Genomic DNA, 20,453 nt, shown 5'->3' with positions numbered 1-20,453 from the left:
TAGAGTCCCAATCCAAAATGCGACAGCCTGAAAAAGTATGTGGCCACACTTATACGATGTAGCTTTAGTGGCGAACAGTATTGTGATAAATGAGACAAACAAAGGAGAAGCAATCGCTAGAAGAAGGAATGATAGTCGAATCGATGTTCAGAGCTCTCGGTAGTCGCTTGGTCGCACTCTTCGCTGTTTGTTCTGGTGTCGATGAGGGTTAACTGGCTTACGAAAGTAGGCGTCTTCGTCCGCGCCAGCACCCTGTCCAAAGTTGCCGTTCTGAAAGCCGTTCATTCCTCCATTCATGTTACCCATGCCGTTCATGCCATTCATGCCATTCATGCCCATGTCCCAACCAGGCATGCCACCGAATCCGCCATTCATGCCAGGGAACCCGGGCATTCCCATCATGTTAGGCATTCCCATCATATTCATATTTGGCATGCCCATATTCATATTACCCATGTTTGGCATGCCCATCATGTTGGGCATCATGGGCATTCCGTTGAACATCATATTATTCATGCCCATGTTCATGCCCATCCCATTCATGCCCATGCCGTTCACCATATTCTGTTGGTTCTGCAGGTTCTGCATGGCCTTAGGACCCTTGGGAATCCTTGGGTTGTCAAGAATATCATCTGCGGGCCGTTTCTTGGAGCTGGTATCTGCCGGTTTGAGATTATCTAGTTGTTTGTTCGTATCTTGAGACGCGGATACAAGGTTCTTAGGACCCGCGGGAGGTGAGTTGACAGTTGCAGTTTGAGACACCGGCGACTTTGACTTTTCATTGTCGGGCGAGTCCTTAGTCTTGTCACTTGATTCATTCTCAGGCTTTTGCTCCATATTGTCGATAGTCTCTTCTGTTGACTTCTCCTGCTTCTCGCCATCTGACTTGGCATCTGCCAAAGTCTTGGGCGACGGGGGAGGGGGGGTCTTGGCCGTTTCCTTGTCCTTCAAATACTCTTGAATCTTCTTAGAAGATTCTTCATCTGGCTGAAGGTCATCAATCAATACGCCTTCTGACTGGCACGCAGGGCAGACGAAGTCGCTTTCGATGAGAGCATTAGTTATGCAATCATTACAAAAGGTCTTCTGACAGCATGGAGTCTTCATTGGCTCTATGAACATCTTCTTGTCAATCGAACACTCCAAGCCCTGTTCCTGAATCTCCTTGTTCTCAGCAAGCGGTGCGTTAGCCGTAGATGAAGACTTGGCCTTGGCCTGGAACTGCTCCCACGAAGCCTTATCGGGCTCAGCAATAACAAAATCCCCCTCGGCATTGACCATGATACCTGACGGACGCTTGGATTCATCACCCTCAGTTTGCGCAAGGACAACAGACTTGTCTACCTTTTGCAGGAATGAACGTGGGATACCTGTGGTTCGTTTGACACGCGGGCGGTTGTCAAATTCAGGGTCGTCATTAGTAGGGCACAGTTGAATCCAATGACCCTTGTTACCGCATCGGTAGCAGATGTACCCGTTCGGGGGGTCATGGTCGGGGACGTTTGCTGGTCTCTTCGCACCAGCTTTGAACACGGGTGTTTGGCTGGCGAACTATTAGTTTCCGTGTAACATTGTATGGACTTCTGAAACTTACTGTGACATTTCCTCTTGTTGAGCAGACCACTGTTCGGTTTGTGCTGCAAACATGGCAGCCATCTTCTCCTCTTCAGTCATAGCATTGTTCATCTGGCTGATGGCATCAGAGCTGGGTTTGGATGAGGAGGCCTTCGCCGCTTGCTCCTTGCGACCAGCGTTCTTGGCTGTCACAGGCATCTTTCCAGACACATAACGAGCTGCGCGCCCTGCACCTGGCTTGAGAGCAGGTTGGCGTCGGGCAATGACTGTCGTTGACCTTGGAATAATAGTCGTATCATCGTCGTATTCTAGTAAGTCGTTAGCAATGTTATTGCCTACTGTCGATTGAATTAACTCACCTTCGCTGTTATCATCGGTATAAATATGCAGGTCAAAATCGGTACCATCTCCTAGGCCACTCTTTGTGATAATCTCACGCTTCAGCTCAAATACTGAGATACCGGTGCCATCAAACTCGACTCGAGTAGGTTCCTTTTGAGATTTGAATTTGAAAAAGACGGAGGACGTCATTTTGGCTGATACGTGCTGGGTGTTTCCTACAGGAACAGATGAAGCACAGTACAAGTGATAACAAAAAGTTTGTTGAGATTCAAATATCGCAAGTCGAAAAAGAATCCCAAAGTCAGGTCGGGGTCGGTCGCACAAAGCACTATGTAAGTATTGATTGTTTGATTGTTTGATTGTTCTTGCGTTTGCAAACAATGAAAGTCTTTGTTTTCTTCTCTGTTGGTTTTCTTTCTCGCACTGCCGTGCTCTTTCAACTCAAGGTGAATGGAAATAATCAATTTTGATTGTACTTTGAGGGAACAATAGTGGCAATAGGGTCAAAAAAAAAAAGAAATGGGTGCAATGAATAAGGAGTACAGCTGGCCAAAACAAGCCAGAAGAGAGACAACCCTGAAACTCCACCTCACTTTCCAGTCACCACGTTTGTCAAAACCAATGAACCAGCGACCTTAATGTTAGCCAGGCGTCCCAAGATCACGCCCTTGAAGAGCAGACCAGTAATACGTTATACGCGAGGATCTTAAGCGAAAGGGGGGATAGTCGGCGGTCGCGTGAGAACAAGCAGGATCGTGCCGATGGGTTGTGTACCGTAGGTTGCGCGAAGACAAAAAAAAAAAGCCAACTGTGAAACCACCGAAATATAAGAAAGACGATAGAGCGCAATCGAGAGGCTACGTTTGATGTCGTATGTCGCTATACCGATGGCGAGGAAGAACGTCGACGATTGATGGATGAGTGACAGAGAGAGTGGGGAGAGGAAGACTCTTCGGCAACAGGTCAAGAGAATGGTAAGCGGCAACCTACCCCCTTCCACCTGACTAATCATGACACGGAGCTGTTATGTTGAGCGCATTTAGGTTAATCCGATGAACTCCACTATAGTGTACCAAGTACAAGTTCGCCCAACAACTTCGAACCAAATTCTCTCTGTTCTAACTGACTAATCATCTCGCACCTGTTTTACCATTGGTTGCCGTAACTAGCCGTTCCCTCCACTGTGTTGGAGATTCCAATTGCACTGGAGTGCCTGTCAAAAGTGCCCCGCCATCATTGCCCGCTCGATCGAGCAGGTCCTGGCAAGTCTGCCCGTGTAATGCCCCGCACCGTACGCCTCGATAGGGCAGCTGTTTGCTTTACTCAAGTGGTAACAGCACCACCCAAAAGGCGCTTTATCTCATTACAAGTACCCGTCCTGCAAACTTTTCCTCAGAAACTCTGCCTTTCTTCTCGTACCTATCTTACAGACTCTATTCGTACACACCAAGCAAAGAAGATGGCCCCCCAGCTCGACGGTTTCTTCAAGCAAGTCGATAGCTCGGCTGACCACTTCATCGAGCGCCTGCGCAAGGCTGTCGCCATTCCGTCTATCTCAGCTGAGGATGCCCGTCGCCCTGATGTCGTTCGTATGGGAGAGTGGCTCGGCGAGGAGTTGAAAGCTCTTGGAGCCTCTGTAGAGCTTCGGCCCCTTGGGAAGCAGCCTCATAAGGAGTATCTCGACTTGCCTCCCGTTGTCCTTGCACGATACGGAAGCGACAAGAACAAGCGTACTATCCTCGTCTATGGACATTACGACGTCCAGCCTGCGGAAAAGAGCGACGGGTGGGCTACTGAGCCATTTGACCTTACTGTCGACGAAAAGGGTCGTATGTTTGGCCGTGGAGCTACAGATGACAAGGGTCCTGTTCTAGGCTGGTTAAATGCTATCGAGGCTCACCAAAAGGCTGGCGTTGAATTCCCTGTCAACCTGCTGATGTGCTTCGAGGGTATGGAGGAATACGGTTCTGAAGGCCTCGATGACCTCATCAAGGAAGAGGCTAAGAAGTACTTTGCTGATGCCGAGGCTGTCTGCATATCTGATAACTACTGGCTCGGTACCGAGAAGCCATGCTTAACTTACGGTCTTCGTGGTTGCAACTACTACTCAGTTGAGATCTCCGGCCCTGGCGCCGATCTTCACAGTGGTGTCTTTGGCGGTACCGCCCAGGAGCCCATGACTGACCTCGTTAGAGTCCTGGGATCTCTGGTCAACACTGGCGGCGAGATCCAGATTCCCGGTATTAAAGAGCAGGTTGCACCTGTCACGGCGGATGAGGAGGGTCTCTATGATGGAATTTCATTCACTATGGACAATATTCATGAGTCCCTGGGTAGCAAGACCACCATCTTCGATGATAAGAAGCGTACTCTGATGGGTCGCTGGAGATACCCATCCCTGTCTATTCATGGTGTTGAGGGTGCTTTCTCTGCTCCTGGAGCTAAGACTGTTATTCCTGCCAAGGTTATTGGAAAGTTCTCTATCCGAACTGTTCCCGACATGGACATTGACAAGACCAACGAGGCTGTGTACAAATATGTTGAGGAGCAGTTTGCCAAGCTTGGCAGCAAGAACACCCTCAAGGTGTATGCTCAGCATACTGGTAAGTGGTGGGTTGCATCACCAAAACACTGGAACTTCTCGGCTGCAGCCAAAGCTGTCGAACGTGTGTGGGGTGTCGAGCCCGATTATACTCGCGAAGGTGGAAGGTAAGTTACTCTGACCCAAACGTGTGGTATTTCGCCGCTAACATAGTGATCAGCATCCCTGTTACCCTGACATTTGAGGAGGCCACAGGCAAGAATGTTCTTTTGCTTCCCATGGGTAGCTCGACAGACGGCGCTCACTCTATCAACGAGAAGCTCGACAAGCGCAACTACATTGAGGGTATTAAGCTGCTTGGCGCTTATCTACACTATGTTGCTGAGGAGCCTCAGTCTTAACTTCTCCATACTAATGTAAGATATCTAACGTACCATCATATGAGAATCGAAACTATGGATTCCCTTACGAGGTATACTATTGACAGTGACACCAAATATTGCACTGCAGTCTTTTGTGAGCCAATCTGTTCCAACGACTGTCCGCGCATCGTAGAACCGATAACCTGCGTATAGCTGTCATCATTTGCACCTTGATCTCGTAATAACCAAACTGACCCGTGAGGCCAGTGAACAATAAGATACGTACCGTAGTTAGGTAGGAAGGGAGGTCGCTTGTTTGGTATGGAAGCTCCCAGGTCTGGTTGGAGGGCCCCTCTTTTTGGTCTTGCATTGTCCCGCCCGCCGCAACCGCCGCCCACGGAGACTTGTTTTTGCCCCTCAGCCCCTCTTTCATCACTGGTTGTGAGTCTGGTGATCGCTGCCCGGCTGAGTCGGAGAGAGTGACCAAATAAATGACTACCTACGCCTTAATATTAAACCTCTCTCCTTCCTGGACTATCTTTGAAACTCCCATCTGGAAAACCCGCCGTTTGTAAACTCAGCCACGACACCGTAGCGCCGTTCGCCATCGTCTCTCCAACGTTTTGTCTCGAATGCCATCTTCGACAGAGCCAAAACTTCCCAGGTCACATCTGGAAGGACTTTACGCCACTTGTGGAGCTCTTGGCGCCTTAAGTGGAACAGCTCTCCACACCTTATCGGTCCCCTAGCCTTCGATAGAAAGTTCCAAAAAGTCGAGAGGGCATTTCCATCTCTTCTAGGACGTTAAACTCAGCAACTCCAAAGGAGGCGTCAACTTGACCATTGCCGAGATGGTTCGCGAGAGTGGCATCTCGGCTACCAAGCCAGTCTTTCCTACTTTCTTACTGCCCAGCATAAAGCTTCCCTTCTCCCGACGCCACTCGGTCTCCTCGAGTTCAGCAGAATCTGCCGCATCTTCAGCGGTGACAACACCAGCGAGCTCGCCCCCGAACGAAGGAATTCTTGCAAAAGCGCCTAGAGGTCGATTGTCCCGTACATCTCCGAATACGCTTCGTTGTTCAACATGCTCTGTCGATGTTGCTTTTGCTTCTCAGGTCATATCTAAAGGCTTCACCGGCCGGTACGGTCGTGCGTTTCTTGTGGCCCCGCCTGCGCCTCCTGCGGCCCAGACATTGAGCAACATCCGAGTTGGTAAGAGTGAGAATCGCCAGCTTGTGACAGGATGGCATGTCGTTGCAGACATCAACTGCGGGTCATGCTCGACAAAACTTGGCTGGAAGTATGTGGACGCTAAAGAACAAGGCCAGAAGTACAAAGTTGGAAAATTCATCCTCGAGATGGAACGAGTGGTTACGTACCGGAGTTGGGAGGATGCAATTGATGAGGATGTTGCAGAGACTGCCACGCCAGGCAAGGATGGCGAGGAAGAGGATATTGAATTTGATTCTGATGATGATGATGAATGCGAAGATATATTTGCAGGGACTTGGGACCCTGAGGTCGTAGAAGAGAGGCGAAGGAGAATCGTGTCACGTCGAAGCCAAGCCGAGAGCGACGAGTAGTCATCGTTGCTGCGGTATTGCCTTGAGATCATGAACTGGGCTTGAGTTATGCATTGGATAGGCGTCAAGGGATGGATATTGGGTTGCGATAACGGGATAGGATAAATACCCTGAAGAGATGGACGGACAGAAACAAAGGAGCGCCAACTCACGAAGCGGCTTTGACTTCTCCCCATATTTTAGAGATTGTTTCAAATCGAGTCTGTGTTTCACTTGATAAAAAGAAATGACTGTCATGGTGGCGTATAAGGCTTTTCTAGACCTGGCGTCTGGACCGCTGTGTGACTGAGATTTGTTATGATGATGCTAGGCAACTGACATGCCTCATCGTCAAACGCCAAATATTGTCTCCAATTTCGTTCAAGTGTTTATACTTGAAAGATCACAACGAGGGGCTTTGGCATAATACCGTGCAGCGTGTTTTTAAAGGCGACCAGCTGATGGATGCTGTGGATTGGTAGGCGATCATGGCATAGTTAGGTATATGTATCAACATAGTCATGTGGACAATTTGGGGAGTATATGAGATTTAAGGCAAGCAGAGCACAAGAGAAAGTCATATAAATCCGGCCCACTGGGCTCCCTACCTTCACCGGTAAGGTAGTTGATAGCAAGATCTATATCGAGTCCAGCTTGACCTCAACTCCAGCATCATCTCGCCCATGTCCCATAATTGATTGACATACACGGCCCCACACAATAGAGGGAAAGGCTTCCAGCATAGCGGCAATCGTGCGACCAAGGGTTTGGTGTTATGGAGGCGTTAAAGCATATTAGGAAGAAGGGTGAAGGGTGCCCAAGGGACGTTAATCGAACAGTTAACTAAGGTACTACTATGTGGTGTTGTTGCAGAGAGCCCCTAGCCCCCGTCACTGCTGGTGTAAGTCAACGGCAACGCGTGGGGCTTGTCCCTCCGGGTGGAGCACCCCTGTTGTGCAATATCATCACAGTGGACAACCACACGATAAAAACAGCATCCAATGGAGGGGGGTGAGGGGCAGGAATTTCTAAACTGAGACGAGCCGCAAACCAAGGGACCGCTCTGCCGCTGCACCTTCAGGCACCTCACTTCAGGTACAGCCATAATTATTTGCATCCATCTCTCACCGAGTACCGAGTAATTCTGCATAGATCTCGCATTCAATTGCTTGAGGTGTGCTACCCCCACGCTCCTTCTCACCGCTCTATTATTCCTTATTGAACTTTTCTTCTCTCCCACGGCAAGGTCAGAGAGGCTCGGTGACCGAGATCGGCGCACACCTTTGATCATAGTTGCTGTTTTGTCGTTCATGTTCATCTCCACTGTCTCCCATTTCTCGCCCGCCAAAACAGAGTGGGAAGCTAAGAGAACCACTTCGTTAGTTGTCACTGTCGTCACCCCAGGACTACAGGCTCCATTCCTCCACCCAAGCTCTCTCTGTCTCCGCCACTTTTCTTCCTCGCTCCTCTCCACTTCTACCTTGTTCTCGTCTCCTCTCTCTTATAACGGCCCCCATATTCTGCCGTCATACTCGTTCTCATCTCTACAAATCCTTTACAACCTTACCTTCCATTGTTCTTATACCTCTTCGTGGCCTGTCCTACATTACGTCCCTGGTTCATCTCACTCCTCCTCCTTCTATCCCACTATCACAGTCGACGCAATTGGACATAGTCACAACTTTACCAGCTCATCTAAGTACTCACTCAGTCTAACTTTAGCTCTATCATCACAACCCCGCTTTGTCTCCTGACAATAAGTTGGTAACTCAACCACCATGGCCGCGCCCTCCGGTCACCAACCTCGCGGTTCTGATGACTTGGGCGTCTTCGACGATGCCAAAAGCTACTATACTGAGGAACGACATATGAACCGCGCGGGACCCCGAACTCGCACCTACTCTCAGGTGAGTATCTGCCCACTCTCGTATTATGACGTAGACTGACTTTCGGCAACTAGAACAGTTTGATGCACCGTTTTGAAAGAGTCAATCTCCGAGAGCCTTTTCGACGTGGCAGCCATGGTCAGAAACATCAATTCCGCGTAGCCGAGTATTTCTACTAACTCTTTGTTCAATAGATGAGAATTCACAACAGAACCGCCGCTTCCTGATTCAAGTCGATTCAACATTGGAAAGTCTTTCATTGCAAGAGGACACTGATGGAGACATGCAAATTACGATCGAAGATAATGGTCCCAAAGTTATTTCTCTGCGTACCGCCGCTTCGGCTGGCCATAATCGCTTCGACGTCCGAGGGACTTATATGTTAAGTAACCTCCTGCAGGAGTTGACCTTGGCAAAAGAGTATGGGCGGAAACAGATTGTTCTGGATGAAGCTCGTCTCAACGAGAATCCCGTCGATCGTTTGTCCCGTATGATTCGTGATCATTTCTGGGAGAACTTGACACGACGCATTGATGCATCGACCGTGGATATCGCCGCTCGAGACCCCAAGGATTGGACAGCCGACCCTCGCCCTCGCATTTATATCCCGTATCGATGCCCCAGACAATACGAATTCTACAAGAGAGTTGCTGAAGAGAGACCAGAAATGCGTCTGGATGTTCAGATGCTACCCGAGAAGATTACCCCTGATCTGGTTCGCGACATGAATGATGCACCTGGTCTTCTGGCTGTGGATGTTCAAGAAGTTCCAGAACCAGAACACCCTTCAGGATGGACTCTCAAGGGCATGCCTTTCGTTGTTCCAGGTGGCCGTTTCAACGAGCTTTATGGCTGGGACAGTTATATGGCATCTCTAGGTCTTCTCATCAACGATCGAGTCGACCTGGCCAAGTCGATGGTCATCAATTTTTGCTTTTGCATTGAGCACTACGGCAAGATACTGAACGCTACTCGATCCTACTACCTTTGTCGATCACAGCCTCCTTTCTTGACTGACATGGCCCTTCGTGTTTATGAAAAGATCAAGCACGAGCCAGATGCCAAGGAATTCCTCCGACGATCTATTCTAGCCGCCATCAAGGAGTATCATAGTGTATGGATGTCAGAGCCTCGACTAGACCCCAGCACAGGTCTCTCGAGATACCGACCCGAAGGTCGTGGAGTGCCTCCTGAGACGGAGGCCACTCATTTTGTGCATATTCTTGACCCTTATATCAAGAAGCACAAAATGACATTCGAACAATTCGTTCGAGCATACAACCATGGCGAAGTTGAGGAGCCTGAGCTCGATGAATACTTCATGCACGACCGTGCCGTGAGAGAGTCGGGTCATGACACATCCTACCGCCTTGAGGGTGTTTGCGCAAACCTGGCGACCATTGATCTCAACTCTCTCCTGTTCAAGTATGAGACTGACATTGCACGAACTATTCGCAGCGTTTTCAATGACAGGCTTACGATGCCTGAGGAGTTTTGCGCTGGTACACCCTACCAGCCTGGTGAGGTTCTGTCGTCAGCTGCTTGGGATCGACGAGCCAAGCGACGCAAGCTCACAGTGGACAAGCTGATGTGGGATGAGAAGGAGGGCATGTTCTTTGACTATGACACCGCGAAGCGTGAACGCTGCACGTATGAGTCCTGCACAACTCTCTGGGCTCTGTGGGCAGGCATTGCCACTCCCAAGCAAGCGGCTGAGATGGTTCGCAAAGCTCTCCCCAAGTTCGAGGCGTACGGCGGCCTAGTATCAGGAACGGAGGAATCGCGTGGAGCGGTCGGTCTCGAACGGCCTAACAGACAATGGGACTATCCCTACGGCTGGCCTCCACAGCAAATGCTGGCCTGGACGGGTCTGATTCGTTATAGCTTCACAGAGGAAGCAGAGCGAATTGCCTACAAGTGGCTCTTCATGGTCACTAAGGCCTTTGTCGATTTCCACGGTGTAGTGGTCGAGAAGTACGATGTCACCCGGCCGGTCGATCCTCACCGAGTTGATGCGGAATACGGCAATCAGGGTCTTGGCTTCCGAGGCGTCAACAAGGAAGGGTACGTTGAACATCCACTTACTAATCTCAGACACGGTTCACTGACGTTGGTTTAGATTCGCATGGGTTAACGCCAGTTACATTTACGGGCTTCAAATCATCAACGCGCACATGCGCAGGGCACTTGGAGCACTGACACCGTATCAGACATTGATCAGGGCGATTGAGAAGAATGAAGAGAAGACGCTGGCTGGTCTGCTTGCTCCATAGGGTAATGCTTTTGTAGACTAGGAAGCTCGTGGCAAAAGGAAAACGGTGTAGCTATCGATATCCATAGGATACCTGAAGAATGTTACAGTGCCTGTCTGCTATGCTGGTTCGTGGAGTCCTTGAAAATTGTTGATGAGAGAGCAATCCATATTGGGCACCGAAACATGACAAGAATGACGAGAAAGCCTGGATCCTGTTTCGTATCCTTTGACTTTATGATGGAATGGATGAATAATCTGGAACATAATAAATAACTGCTGATGGCCTGACACAAAAATATGGCAATAGAGAACTGACGAGGTCGGAAAAAGGATAAAGCCGTTGACCTCGGGTAGTTGCCGAAGCGGTTGATGGGGCATGTGAGGTGTCAGTGGTGATGTTTTCCATGACGAGTCTCGGCAAGAAAATGACCGAGGTAAGGCGATTATTCTAAGCTATAGAGGCGGCAATGAGAAAGACTAGAGTGGCAGTGGATATTGAAATCCATCGATATGAATTTGAGGGGGCCGTCGTGAGGACATTGATTGCCGAGCTCAGTGATCGATTTTCAACGTAGGAGGGGCACGGCTTCACATGCCAGAAACCTCCGCTGCTCCGGAGCTGGAGACGGACCTAAGATTCGGCCAAGTTCCGTCATTCCGGGGCCAGGCGGGTATCCGCTGACGGAGGAAGGCCGAGAAATTACAGTCAGAAACTGATTGATATAGAAGAGTATACCAGGTTACTTGTTTCAGAGTGTAGCTCCTATTGGCTTTTTTCTTCTTCTTTTCTTTCCCTTTCTGTTGTATTTTTCTGTGCTGAAGGCATATTACTTCCTGTAGTTATCTTGCAGAATATAAATCAGGATGGGCTAACAGAGGGAGGGCTTGATTGTGGTGATGCCGCAAAATACGGTCCTTTGAAACTTGGCGATTAAGGTTTAGCGGGATAATGAGCAGAATCCCAGGTGAGCCAAGGTGAGGAATAACTTCCCCAGATTTTACTGGGAGTGATGCTTTTGCAAGGATGGGGCTACAGGTCAAGTCCCGCGTCTTAAATTTGGGGCCCATCCATATGCCGCGAGTTGTTGCGCTGTGTAAAGAACTAGGCGCCAGATCAGCATTGTTGGCGACGACACGTACAAGCTATGTTTTCTAATTAAAGTTATAAACCGCATGCTTGCAAAAGAGACAACAGGTAGGCCGTACAGCTTTCGGCTTTCGGCCTCCCTGGGTGAGGGATCCCGGATGTTGAACATCGAGCCTTTGAGCCGAACAGATACGCAAATTTAAGGATACGGAAAAATAGCAAAGACGTCATGATAACAAGACCAGGTACAGAACTGTCCTGGCTTCTGCAGGGCCGCATGCACTCTCATGCATGACCAGTTACCCATCACGATCACGCTGCAAGTCTTGATTTGGCGGGCTTCAATTTCCATTTACAGAACAAAACGCGCCTCCAAAATTGATGCTTCCTTTGGCTATTGTAGGTCACCTTTTGAGGCGCTCGGTGACTGTCCGGAGGTACGTACTCTCTGACCTACCGGCACTCTCGCCTCTACTGGGCTCGATTGCGGCTCGTGACGGCAGATAGGAGAGGCTGATCTGACACAAGCATCCATGATTAGACCATGGCCGAGGTGAAAACGTGCCTGGCTTGTGCTCGGTGGAAAGCCGAGCTAGAGTAGAAATGCAATTGCAGACGTTCAATTTGGTCTCGATTTCAGAGCCCAGCCTGATTATTGAGAGAGAGAGAGAGTTTCTCAAGTAATGACGGTATGATTGACGTGGTCAATTGGAACTGATGCAGTGTTTCTCTATAATCCTGAAAACCCCATTAAGCAACAAGAAGCCTTTGCTTGATAGAAAGATACCTAAGTAGAATAACCCTCGTGACTCAAAAAATGGAAGACCGAAGCGCAGTTCTTTCTCTCCAACGCCTCATCAACAGCGGGTCCGCCAAGTTCTGGGTCCCCTTCACTAGTTAGTTAACGAGGAACTCTCACTCCCCTAGCTTCGTTCATCACTCATCATCGGCTACCAACTGCATCAAAGATTTGACTCCAAATTGCTAGATTAACACCGGTGTGCAGAGCCATCTCCACCAAAAAGTCCAGAAACGCTTGCGCCGGGTGCGGAGAGACAGCGAGACAATGGGGCATATCCCATCCATCCATGGGGAACGGGCCTTTGGAATATCGGGGGACGGGAGACCAAGAGTGACTCAAGAGTATCTATAATTCCCGGGCGAAACGATACTTATTATATGGTCTGCCCTTCTCCTCCCACTTCTTCCAAATTCCTCAAATTATCCATCATTGTTCTCGTCTTTCGAACTTCACTTTCCTTAGTGTTGTGCCATCTAGTTACATCTTGAGGCCCTCTTATACGCACTTACATTGTTTAGCACTCTCCCCCAAAAGGTCTCATACCTCTCACACATCGGTCACAATGGCGTCACAAAATATGGCAAACCCTTCTGTCAACCCTGATATCGAAGACGAGCTCTTCCAGAAGGAGGTTGAGGCTGTCAAGGCTTGGTGGTCCGACTCAAGATGGCGACACACGAAGCGCCCTTTTACTGCTGAGCAGATCGTCTCCAAACGCGGATACCTCCCTGTCGATTATGCTAGTAATGCCCAGGCGAAGAAGTTGTGGAAGATTCTTGAGCACCGTTTCGAGGTGAGTCTCTCCCATGATGAAGGCATCCTGCTATATCATAAAGCGAAAAACTGACGTGTTTCCTCGCAGACCCGAGATGCCAGCTACACCTACGGCTGCTTAGAACCTACAATGGTCACCCAGATGGCCAAGTACCTCGACACCGTCTATGTTTCTGGCTGGCAATCGTCATCGACAGCGTCTGCTTCTGATGAACCTGGTCCCGATCTGGCCGACTACCCCTACGTGAGTTTGGAGGACATCATGCATGTCTATACAAGCATTGTCTAACACAGACTTAGACCACTGTTCCCAACAAGGTCGGCCATCTCTTCATGGCCCAACTCTTCCATGACCGCAAGCAGCGCCAAGAGCGTCTCAGCGTCCCTAAGGCGCAACGCGCCAACCTTTTGAACATTGACTATCTTCGTCCCATTGTTGCTGACGCTGATACTGGTCATGGTGGCCTCACCGCCGTCATGAAGCTCACCAAGCTCTTTATTGAGAAGGGTGCAGCTGGAATTCACATTGAGGATCAAGCCCCCGGCACAAAGAAGTGTGGCCACATGGCAGGCAAGGTTCTTGTCCCTATTCAGGAACACATAAACCGCCTTGTTGCTATTCGTGCGCAGGCTGACATTATGGGTAAGTTTTGACTTCCCCAGACTTCCCCAATCATCACATGTTGGTGGTGGGACCAAAACTCCAAGAACACAACTGACATGTGAAAGGCTCCGATCTCCTCGCCATTGCACGCACCGACGCCGAGGCCGCAACTCTACTCTCCACCAACATCGACCCCCGCGACCATGCTTTCATCCTCGGCTCTACAAACCCTACTCTTAAGCCCCTCAACGATCTCATGATCGCCGCTGAGGGTGCTGGCAAGAGTGGCGTTGAGCTGCAGCGCATTGAAGATGAGTGGCTCGCCAAGGCCAACCTGAGCCGCTTCGACGACGCTGTGACCGCTGCCATTGATGCAGGCTCTTCCTCTGACAAGGCTGGTCTCAGGCGAGACTATCTTACCAAAGCGAAAGGCAAGAGTAACCTTGAGGCGAGGGCCATCGCTCGCCAGGTACTTGGCCATGATATCTTTTTCGACTGGGACGCCCCCCGTACACGCGAGGGTTACTTCCGTCTCAAGGGTGGTTGCGACTGCGCTGTGAATCGAGCCATTGCATATGCTCCTTATTGCGATGCCATTTGGATGGAGTCTAAGCTGCCCGACTATGCTCAGGCTAAGGAGTTTGCCGAAGGTGTCCACGCCGTCTGGCCCGAGAAGAAGTAAGTCTCTACCAACCTACCAAGCTCCAGAATTTCGCATTGACATTGGCATGACTAGGCTCGCCTATAACCTCTCTCCATCATTCAACTGGAAAACTGCCATGCCTCGTGACGAGCAGGAGACCTACATCCGCCGCCTGGCCAAGCTTGGCTACTGCTGGCAGTTCATCACGCTTGCAGGCCTGCACACAACAGCCCTTATCAGCGACCAGTTTGCCAAGGCATACAGCACCGTCGGTATGCGCGCTTACGGCGAGCTCGTTCAAGAGCCTGAAATGGAGCAGAAAGTCGATGTTGTTAAGCACCAGAAGTGGAGTGGCGCAACCTACGTTGATGAGTTGCAAAAGATGGTTACAGGTGGCATCAGCTCCACAGCTGCCATGGGCGCCGGTGTGACCGAGGACCAGTTCAAATAAATCACTGCTGGTGAGGGAGAGGTGGACAACAACGGAGCACATAAATGAATAAAGATCAACATGGGCTGAAGAATGACTGGAGGTTGTTGTGGGAGCGCAAAAAAACAGCGGCAAGTTCTTTGTCTTTGGGGCATTTTGATATCACACTACTGGTTTCCGATTTTTAATTGCCATATTACTTTGCATACGGCAAGCATTTGCCTTGATATATACTACTAGTGCATGAAGCAAGAAAACATCATGAAAAGAACTTGAAACAGTGATCATACTCTACACATTGCCTTATAAGCAACTATGTGCACATCATTACATATGTTTGCTTGTGTTTGACTCATCTTCAATATACCCTTCTGTGGAGCATAGACATCCTGCGCCTGACCAACCACCCAGTCGTAACTATGAAAAAGAAGAAAAAACATTGAAAGAGGGAGGGGGGACTGGTTGGTCCAAAATCGTAGCAGCATAATGTGTCTATATAGCCCAAGCGTCAAGGCTAAACAGTAAGACGCCCGTTATCAAAATGAAATGGGAAATTGGAAACCGAGCAATGAGACAGATCCCCTTGGTTGTAGTCTAATGTCCATAGTGTTACATCACCAACATTTCCATTAGATTCGTTTCGTTTGGTACAGTAATGACTGCAAATCCGCTGGAACCCAAGCAGTAGATCACTTGCTATTTCACGAACCAATTTGAATGTGTATATTCTTAGAACCGTCTGGCAGGTTAAGAAGCAGAGCTAGTATGCTCGCAGCCAAACATATCGAGTCCATTGGTGTAAGTTTGGAATATCGGTGCCCCTTTCAAAACGACGTTTCTCAATCAGCCTCGGCAAGTTGCATAATCAACTTGGCGGCCATGTCCAGGAAGGGAAAGGGGCTGGTGACGTCTTTTTCCTCGAGCAGTCGGCCATGGGCTGTCTCGTATCCAGAGCACTTGAAGTCGACCAAGTACACGCCATGTTCCATTTCGTAAATTTGTATGTCCATATGTAGCGCAACGAAAGGCTCCTTGGGGTGATGTTGTCCCTCTGGCGTGCTCGGCGAACTGGGAGTGCCAGGAACGCTGGCCGCCTTCTTCTTGATGGCTGGGAAGATGTCAGTTTTGATCATTCAAGTACAACCGATTTGAGAACCAACCAGAAGTATCCCAGCGCACATTGATATGCCAAGGATCTGCGGGAAGATTGTAACGTTTCTTAGGATCGATGCTCGAACTTGAGCCCCGGTTATTATCGTGAGAATCCGCAAAGCTACCTTCACCTGAAGCTTCAGCTCGCTCCTCTGCAGTTCTTGACTCGTAGTCTTCATCGGGGATGTATGTCGCGCCCAATTTATGAAGTGCCTTGTGGATGCACAGGAGGGCTTCCCATGGCGAGTTACGTGATCGGATGCCGAACTGCCAACGAACTGGCTTATTCTTTTTAGGGGGGTTGATAGGAGTCATCCCTTGGGGCCTTGTGTTGGCTTCGTCCATACGCAATTGACTTCTCGAGTGGGGCCGTAAACGGCGCGCTGTTTCTTCCTTTTCCGCATCTGTTCTGTTGCTGGGAGGTTCGTCGTTGATAAGTACTTTGGGTGGTGAGTTTTCGACGCTACCGGCCTTCTCCCGCTCCATATAGTCCTTGTGGTAAGCTGGTAAACTTGAAGGCAAGATACCGACCTTGCTCACGTACGGGCGAGGGGTGGTGGTAGCTTGAGAAGTCGTTGAGCGGGCAGAAGACATGCTTAGCATGGGGCTCGATCCCTCGGGCTCTGCTAGGAGGGCTTCAGGATTATCTAAATCAGTTTCAATACGTCGAGAAATTAGTAATAAAAAGAGAGAGGAACTCACGATTCACTTGCATCATCTTGTTTTCCCTTACAATCATGTAGGCGTCCTTGATTGCCGACGGCTCGGCAGCCTGCAGGGCCTCCTCTACATCACTCTTGCCATAACCCATAGTCTTACTAATCTTTTCAGTAACCTCATTGTGCAATCTCTCTTGAACCTTTTCTGAAGCATTCGGTGCGATGTCGTTCTTCTTAATGGCTTTGTTTGGATCAACACCAGTGTTGAAGAATTCTTCAACGGGAAGTTGAAGATAAGCAGGCAGATCGGTGGTGAACCAGGGATCGGCTCGGATATCCTCAATTGTAGCACGATGCACAGGGTTCACCACCAGCATCTTCTTGATGAGGTTTGCGGCGCCGGCAGGCATCCATTGCGGTATGCTGTATGTGCCCTTTGCAATCTTGGCAAACAAACTGGGAATGTGTTCATCGTCGAAGGGAAGTCGACCAACCAAAAGAACATAGAGAATAACACCGCAGCTCCACACATCGACTTCGGGACCAGCATATAACTTGCCACCAATGACTTCAGGAGCAGCATAGTTGGGACTGCCACAGCTTGTCTTGAGAAAGTTACCGTCGGTCATAATATTGCTTAGGCCGAAATCGGCGATTTTGACGTTGAGATTTTCGTCGAGTAGCAAGTTCTCGGGCTTTAAGTCACGGTGAACAATCTTGTGTCGATGGCAATATTCGACGGCACAAAGCATCTGCTGAAAGAAGCGGCGAGCTTCAGGTTCCTTCATCCGGCCATGTTGAACAATGTAGTCGAAGAGCTCGCCGCCAGCATATTCGAGGACCATGATGATTTCATTGGGTGTCTTGATAACGGTGAATCTAGAAGATCGGTGTCAGTCATAACGACACCAATGTATTTAGCCAAGGTTGGGCGCGCAACGTACAGTTTGATGATATGAGGATGGCGTAAGAGCTGTAAGTATTCAATCTCACGCTCAACACGCCCAGCCATATCGCGGCTGATAAGCTTCTTTCTGGCGATAATTTTGAGGGCAACTTGCTGGCCGGTTCCATTGTGAATAGCAAGCTTAACCTTGCCAAAAGAGCCCTCGCCTAAAGTTCGAAGGACCTTGTAGGCGCCGATGCGCTGTTCCGTCTTGATTCTTTCCTTGAGCGGCGCATCGGCGGGGCGGGAACCGGGTGTAGGAGCATCACTAGAAGCGTGCTGCTGCTGCTGCTGTGACTGTTGTTGTTGCTGCTGTTGAGGGCGACGAATGTGGGAGGAGGATAGGGAAATGGTAAGCTCCTCGTCCTCGAAGCCTCGGGGAGCCATGGCGATGTGATGCCTTGACCCAAGGTCAAGGCGGGTCAGGTCGAAAAGTGATCGGTCGGCGGGGTTTTCGGAGCTGCAGAGCTTTTGGTTCGGTTGTCAGGAACGGGGTGCGACAGTCGTACAGGAGTTACAGGGATAGTGGTATTGACGAAGTTTGACGAAGCGAGCGCGGGGTGGTTTGATGTAAAAGAGAAGAGTGGGTGGAAATGAAGCGGCGAAATGGAAGAGGTAGGTGACCGGTTATTCTAATAGCGTATCATAATGTTGTGTATTCGTTAGTGGTGTCGAAGATGCAGAGCTCGACTGGCCTCGGGTAGATTACCTTAAGGTAGTCGTCACTGTCGTGGAGGGGTCAACTCAGTGGAACCAGACATGGGCTAATGACTCTCTTATCATCACTTTATAATATAAGGTAATGGTGGTTTGGTACCAGCCAGTATTTTGCACGTTGGATATGGATGTTGATAGTTGGCGTAGGAATTTATAGCACAATAGATCTTAATTATCTCATTTGAAATTTATTATATATTCCTGTCGGCTTTTCGCTGTATGTTATATCAGAGAACTTATCTTTCTCCTCATTTGTTACATCCATTCCTGTTGTCTGACCTGTCACCCGGAGAACAATTAATAAAACCATTTTGGTGTCTTGTTGGTAGTCGTGTCAATCAGCCCATAGCCACGTTAGCTAAGTAGTCTTCACTGTCCTACAGGTTGCCGGGGTTGGAAATGTTAGTACTAGTAAAAGCCCTGGAGTATTTATATTAATACTTATATCATAATTATTCCTTCTTACTTATTTCAGACAATCTTATTATAATAATCTTAAATCTCTGCCTATATTACTATTTTTAATAGTATTTTTAGTTTTTATTTAATATATATAAATCAAAATAAGAAACATAAAGTAGTAAATAGAGGTAGGTAAAAGCCCAGTTTTGCACATTTCTAACCCCGCCAACCTGTACCTATACCAGCCGGCACTTCATATGCTGATGGCATTGAATTCCCAACAAATCAATTCTCAAAACTCTGTCGACACAGGCTCACGAGTAGTCAGATCGGAATCTGTTTCTATAACCAAAAAGATCTGGTATTAAACCACAATATCATGCTTATCTATTGACCCTTTCTAGTTACCAGCCAACAGTCATCCATGAAAACTTGACATGCGTTGGCCCATGTCTGCATATGCAAGCATGGTTCTGGTCTCAGAATAGCTATACCCAAATGCCATACAGTATTGTTACACTCATCTCTACCTACAGTCATGATACATAAGTCGTTTTCTTCCAGTTTTCAGAGCTTTTGAGCATAATTGGCTCCCTCAATCGATATTTCTTTGTTCGACAAGGCTATGAATATTCTCCTTTCCACTAACTTGTTGGGTTTTGTTTGGCTTCTTCTTGCTTCAGCCTCTCCACCAACTTTGTTTGTAAGAATGGGCTGAGTCCCAGGCTTGACAAATTGTTAGCGACTTGACGTGACTGTGTTCATGTTCTCTAGACTTACATTCCCTCGTTCGTCAGAATACGGTACGTTCCACTTGGCTGTACTTTGCCGATGATGGTACCGGCACCGTCCACCTCAACACTTCCCAAGATATCCTCAGGCCATGCAATGCGTCCAAAGTCGGGGGGATTCCTTCGGTCACTGAGGTGCACATATCCTCCTCTTCCACCACCACCGGCTCCTCCTTGAGCGCTGGCGCCTCCTGCACCGTCACCTCCAGCTCCCCCTCCAGCTCCCTGCTTGCGAGATCCACCTCTATTAGGTCGTTTTTGTGAGAAAAAGGCTCCGCCTGAGCCGAGATTGAAGCCTCCCGGACTGGCAAATGCGCGGGCTTGGTTGACAAGATCCTCATCTTCGTGACCGTACTCGGTTATCACCTCGTTGAGAATCTTGACGAAGTTCTTGTTCTCAGTGAAGGACTGAGGGGTGGGAGGGAGCTCGCTAGTAGTCCCAATCGCTAGGCGCTCGTCAGGCGGTTCTTTCTCGAGGTAGCTTAAGTAGTTTGTAAAAGGAGATTTGGGATTCTTCACAACTTTCTACAACATGGTCAGCGTGTTTATGAAGTGGTGCTGGCTTGGGTGTTGAATACAAACAATTTTAGGGTTGCTAGAAAGACTGGATATGGCTCTGAAAGGTACAGCCCTCTGGCGAGCAACATTTCGAAATGTTGACCCTATCATTTTGCTGCTGTTCGGAATTCAAATCGATTTTACTACTGTGTCCGCAATCCAATGCAACGGGCTAAATGAAGCTATCATTGTGTTGACTCGACCTTGATCATGAATGAGGTCATTCGTAGGACCCTAGTACAACGCGATATATGCCTATGGAGAGTATATGTATCAAACGAATCAATTAAACGCGTCTACGCGGTCGGCGCGAACTCTTCAAGACGACCTACGCAACGAGGTACAAAGTAGGTAGGCAAATCAAC

The 20,453-nt window shown here is 48.9% G+C and overlaps 7 protein-coding genes across 7 annotated transcripts; 4 read left to right on the top strand and 3 right to left on the bottom strand.

The window, feature by feature from the left end:
• Positions 1-64: 64 nt before the first annotated feature.
• FOBCDRAFT_135597 (DWNN domain-containing protein) lies at positions 65-2,106 on the bottom strand (the record flags this gene model as incomplete). Its single annotated transcript, XM_059607941.1, has 4 exons — positions 65-192; positions 222-1,543; positions 1,595-1,883; positions 1,935-2,106. 4 exons carry the CDS (start codon positions 2,104-2,106, stop codon positions 65-67), a joined length of 1,911 nt encoding a protein of 636 aa, XP_059464937.1.
• A 1,270-nt stretch (positions 2,107-3,376) lies between these two features.
• On the top strand, positions 3,377-4,860 carry FOBCDRAFT_274290 (uncharacterized protein; the record flags this gene model as incomplete). The annotated part of the gene is made up of 2 exons (XM_031184425.3): positions 3,377-4,626; positions 4,680-4,860. 2 exons carry the CDS (start codon positions 3,377-3,379, stop codon positions 4,858-4,860), a joined length of 1,431 nt encoding a protein of 476 aa, XP_031040067.3.
• A 313-nt stretch (positions 4,861-5,173) lies between these two features.
• Positions 5,174-6,631, top strand: FOBCDRAFT_223819 (yippee zinc-binding/DNA-binding /Mis18, centromere assembly-domain-containing protein). Its single transcript, XM_031184424.3, has one exon. The coding sequence runs from the start codon at positions 5,673-5,675 to the stop codon at positions 6,402-6,404; it is 732 nt and encodes a 243-aa protein (XP_031040066.1). The 5' UTR covers positions 5,174-5,672; the 3' UTR covers positions 6,405-6,631.
• Positions 6,632-7,717: 1,086 nt separating this feature from the next.
• On the top strand, positions 7,718-10,756 carry FOBCDRAFT_36469 (trehalase-domain-containing protein). The gene is made up of 4 exons (XM_031184421.3): positions 7,718-8,290; positions 8,344-8,407; positions 8,464-10,333; positions 10,389-10,756. The coding sequence occupies exons 1-4, from the start codon at positions 8,162-8,164 to the stop codon at positions 10,540-10,542; spliced, it is 2,217 nt and encodes a 738-aa protein (XP_031040063.2). The 5' UTR covers positions 7,718-8,161; the 3' UTR covers positions 10,543-10,756.
• Positions 10,757-12,715: 1,959 nt separating this feature from the next.
• On the top strand, positions 12,716-15,147 carry FOBCDRAFT_36464 (isocitrate lyase). Its single transcript, XM_031184420.3, has 5 exons — positions 12,716-13,205; positions 13,275-13,430; positions 13,487-13,829; positions 13,916-14,468; positions 14,527-15,147. The coding sequence occupies exons 1-5, from the start codon at positions 12,975-12,977 to the stop codon at positions 14,882-14,884; spliced, it is 1,641 nt and encodes a 546-aa protein (XP_031040062.2). The 5' UTR covers positions 12,716-12,974; the 3' UTR covers positions 14,885-15,147.
• A 378-nt stretch (positions 15,148-15,525) lies between these two features.
• FOBCDRAFT_36460 (kinase-like domain-containing protein) lies at positions 15,526-18,282 on the bottom strand. The gene is made up of 4 exons (XM_031184418.3): positions 17,619-18,282; positions 16,718-17,553; positions 16,024-16,662; positions 15,526-15,971 (listed from the first exon to the last, which is right to left on the bottom strand). Exons 1-4 carry the CDS (start codon positions 18,005-18,007, stop codon positions 15,703-15,705), a joined length of 2,133 nt encoding a protein of 710 aa, XP_031040060.2. The 5' UTR covers positions 18,008-18,282; the 3' UTR covers positions 15,526-15,702.
• A 748-nt stretch (positions 18,283-19,030) lies between these two features.
• FOBCDRAFT_223812 (uncharacterized protein) lies at positions 19,031-20,318 on the bottom strand. Its single transcript, XM_031184416.3, has 3 exons — positions 20,113-20,318; positions 19,520-20,055; positions 19,031-19,465 (listed from the first exon to the last, which is right to left on the bottom strand). Exons 1-3 carry the CDS (start codon positions 20,197-20,199, stop codon positions 19,384-19,386), a joined length of 705 nt encoding a protein of 234 aa, XP_031040058.1. The 5' UTR covers positions 20,200-20,318; the 3' UTR covers positions 19,031-19,383.
• Between the last annotated feature and the right edge of the window lie 135 nt (positions 20,319-20,453).

Source organism: Fusarium oxysporum, chromosome V (assembly GCF_013085055.1).
Source record: "Fusarium oxysporum Fo47 chromosome V, complete sequence".
NCBI classification, from domain to species: domain Eukaryota; kingdom Fungi; phylum Ascomycota; class Sordariomycetes; order Hypocreales; family Nectriaceae; genus Fusarium; species Fusarium oxysporum.
The sequence above is the reverse complement of the archived record's forward strand: the minus strand, read 5'-3'. Positions and strand labels throughout refer to the sequence as shown.

What these genes read in the sequence shown, in the direction of transcription:
- FOBCDRAFT_223819 (XM_031184424.3), top strand. Translation starts at nt 5,673, where the DNA reads ATGGTTCGCGAGAGTGGCATCTCGGCTACCAAGCCAGTCTTTCCTACT.
- FOBCDRAFT_36469 (XM_031184421.3), top strand. Translation starts at nt 8,162, where the DNA reads ATGGCCGCGCCCTCCGGTCACCAACCTCGCGGTTCTGATGACTTGGGC. An exon ending in GAACTCGCACCTACTCTCAG is followed by an intron (nt 8,291 to 8,343) that starts GTGAGTATCTGC and finishes TTCGGCAACTAG; the next exon opens with AACAGTTTGATGCACCGTTT. An exon ending in TTTTCGACGTGGCAGCCATG is followed by an intron (nt 8,408 to 8,463) that starts GTCAGAAACATC and finishes TTTGTTCAATAG; the next exon opens with ATGAGAATTCACAACAGAAC.
- FOBCDRAFT_36464 (XM_031184420.3), top strand. Translation starts at nt 12,975, where the DNA reads ATGGCGTCACAAAATATGGCAAACCCTTCTGTCAACCCTGATATCGAA. An exon ending in TTCTTGAGCACCGTTTCGAG is followed by an intron (nt 13,206 to 13,274) that starts GTGAGTCTCTCC and finishes GTTTCCTCGCAG; the next exon opens with ACCCGAGATGCCAGCTACAC. An exon ending in ATCTGGCCGACTACCCCTAC is followed by an intron (nt 13,431 to 13,486) that starts GTGAGTTTGGAG and finishes ACACAGACTTAG; the next exon opens with ACCACTGTTCCCAACAAGGT.
- FOBCDRAFT_36460 (XM_031184418.3), bottom strand. Translation starts at nt 18,007, where the DNA reads ATGGCTCCCCGAGGCTTCGAGGACGAGGAGCTTACCATTTCCCTATCC. An exon ending in CATCCTCATATCATCAAACT is followed by an intron (nt 17,554 to 17,618) that starts GTACGTTGCGCG and finishes CCGATCTTCTAG; the next exon opens with ATTCACCGTTATCAAGACAC. An exon ending in CAAGATGATGCAAGTGAATC is followed by an intron (nt 16,663 to 16,717) that starts GTGAGTTCCTCT and finishes AAACTGATTTAG; the next exon opens with ATAATCCTGAAGCCCTCCTA.
- FOBCDRAFT_223812 (XM_031184416.3), bottom strand. Translation starts at nt 20,199, where the DNA reads ATGATAGGGTCAACATTTCGAAATGTTGCTCGCCAGAGGGCTGTACCT. An exon ending in TTTCTAGCAACCCTAAAATT is followed by an intron (nt 20,056 to 20,112) that starts GTTTGTATTCAA and finishes ACCATGTTGTAG; the next exon opens with AAAGTTGTGAAGAATCCCAA. An exon ending in ATTCTGACGAACGAGGGAAT is followed by an intron (nt 19,466 to 19,519) that starts GTAAGTCTAGAG and finishes CAATTTGTCAAG; the next exon opens with CCTGGGACTCAGCCCATTCT.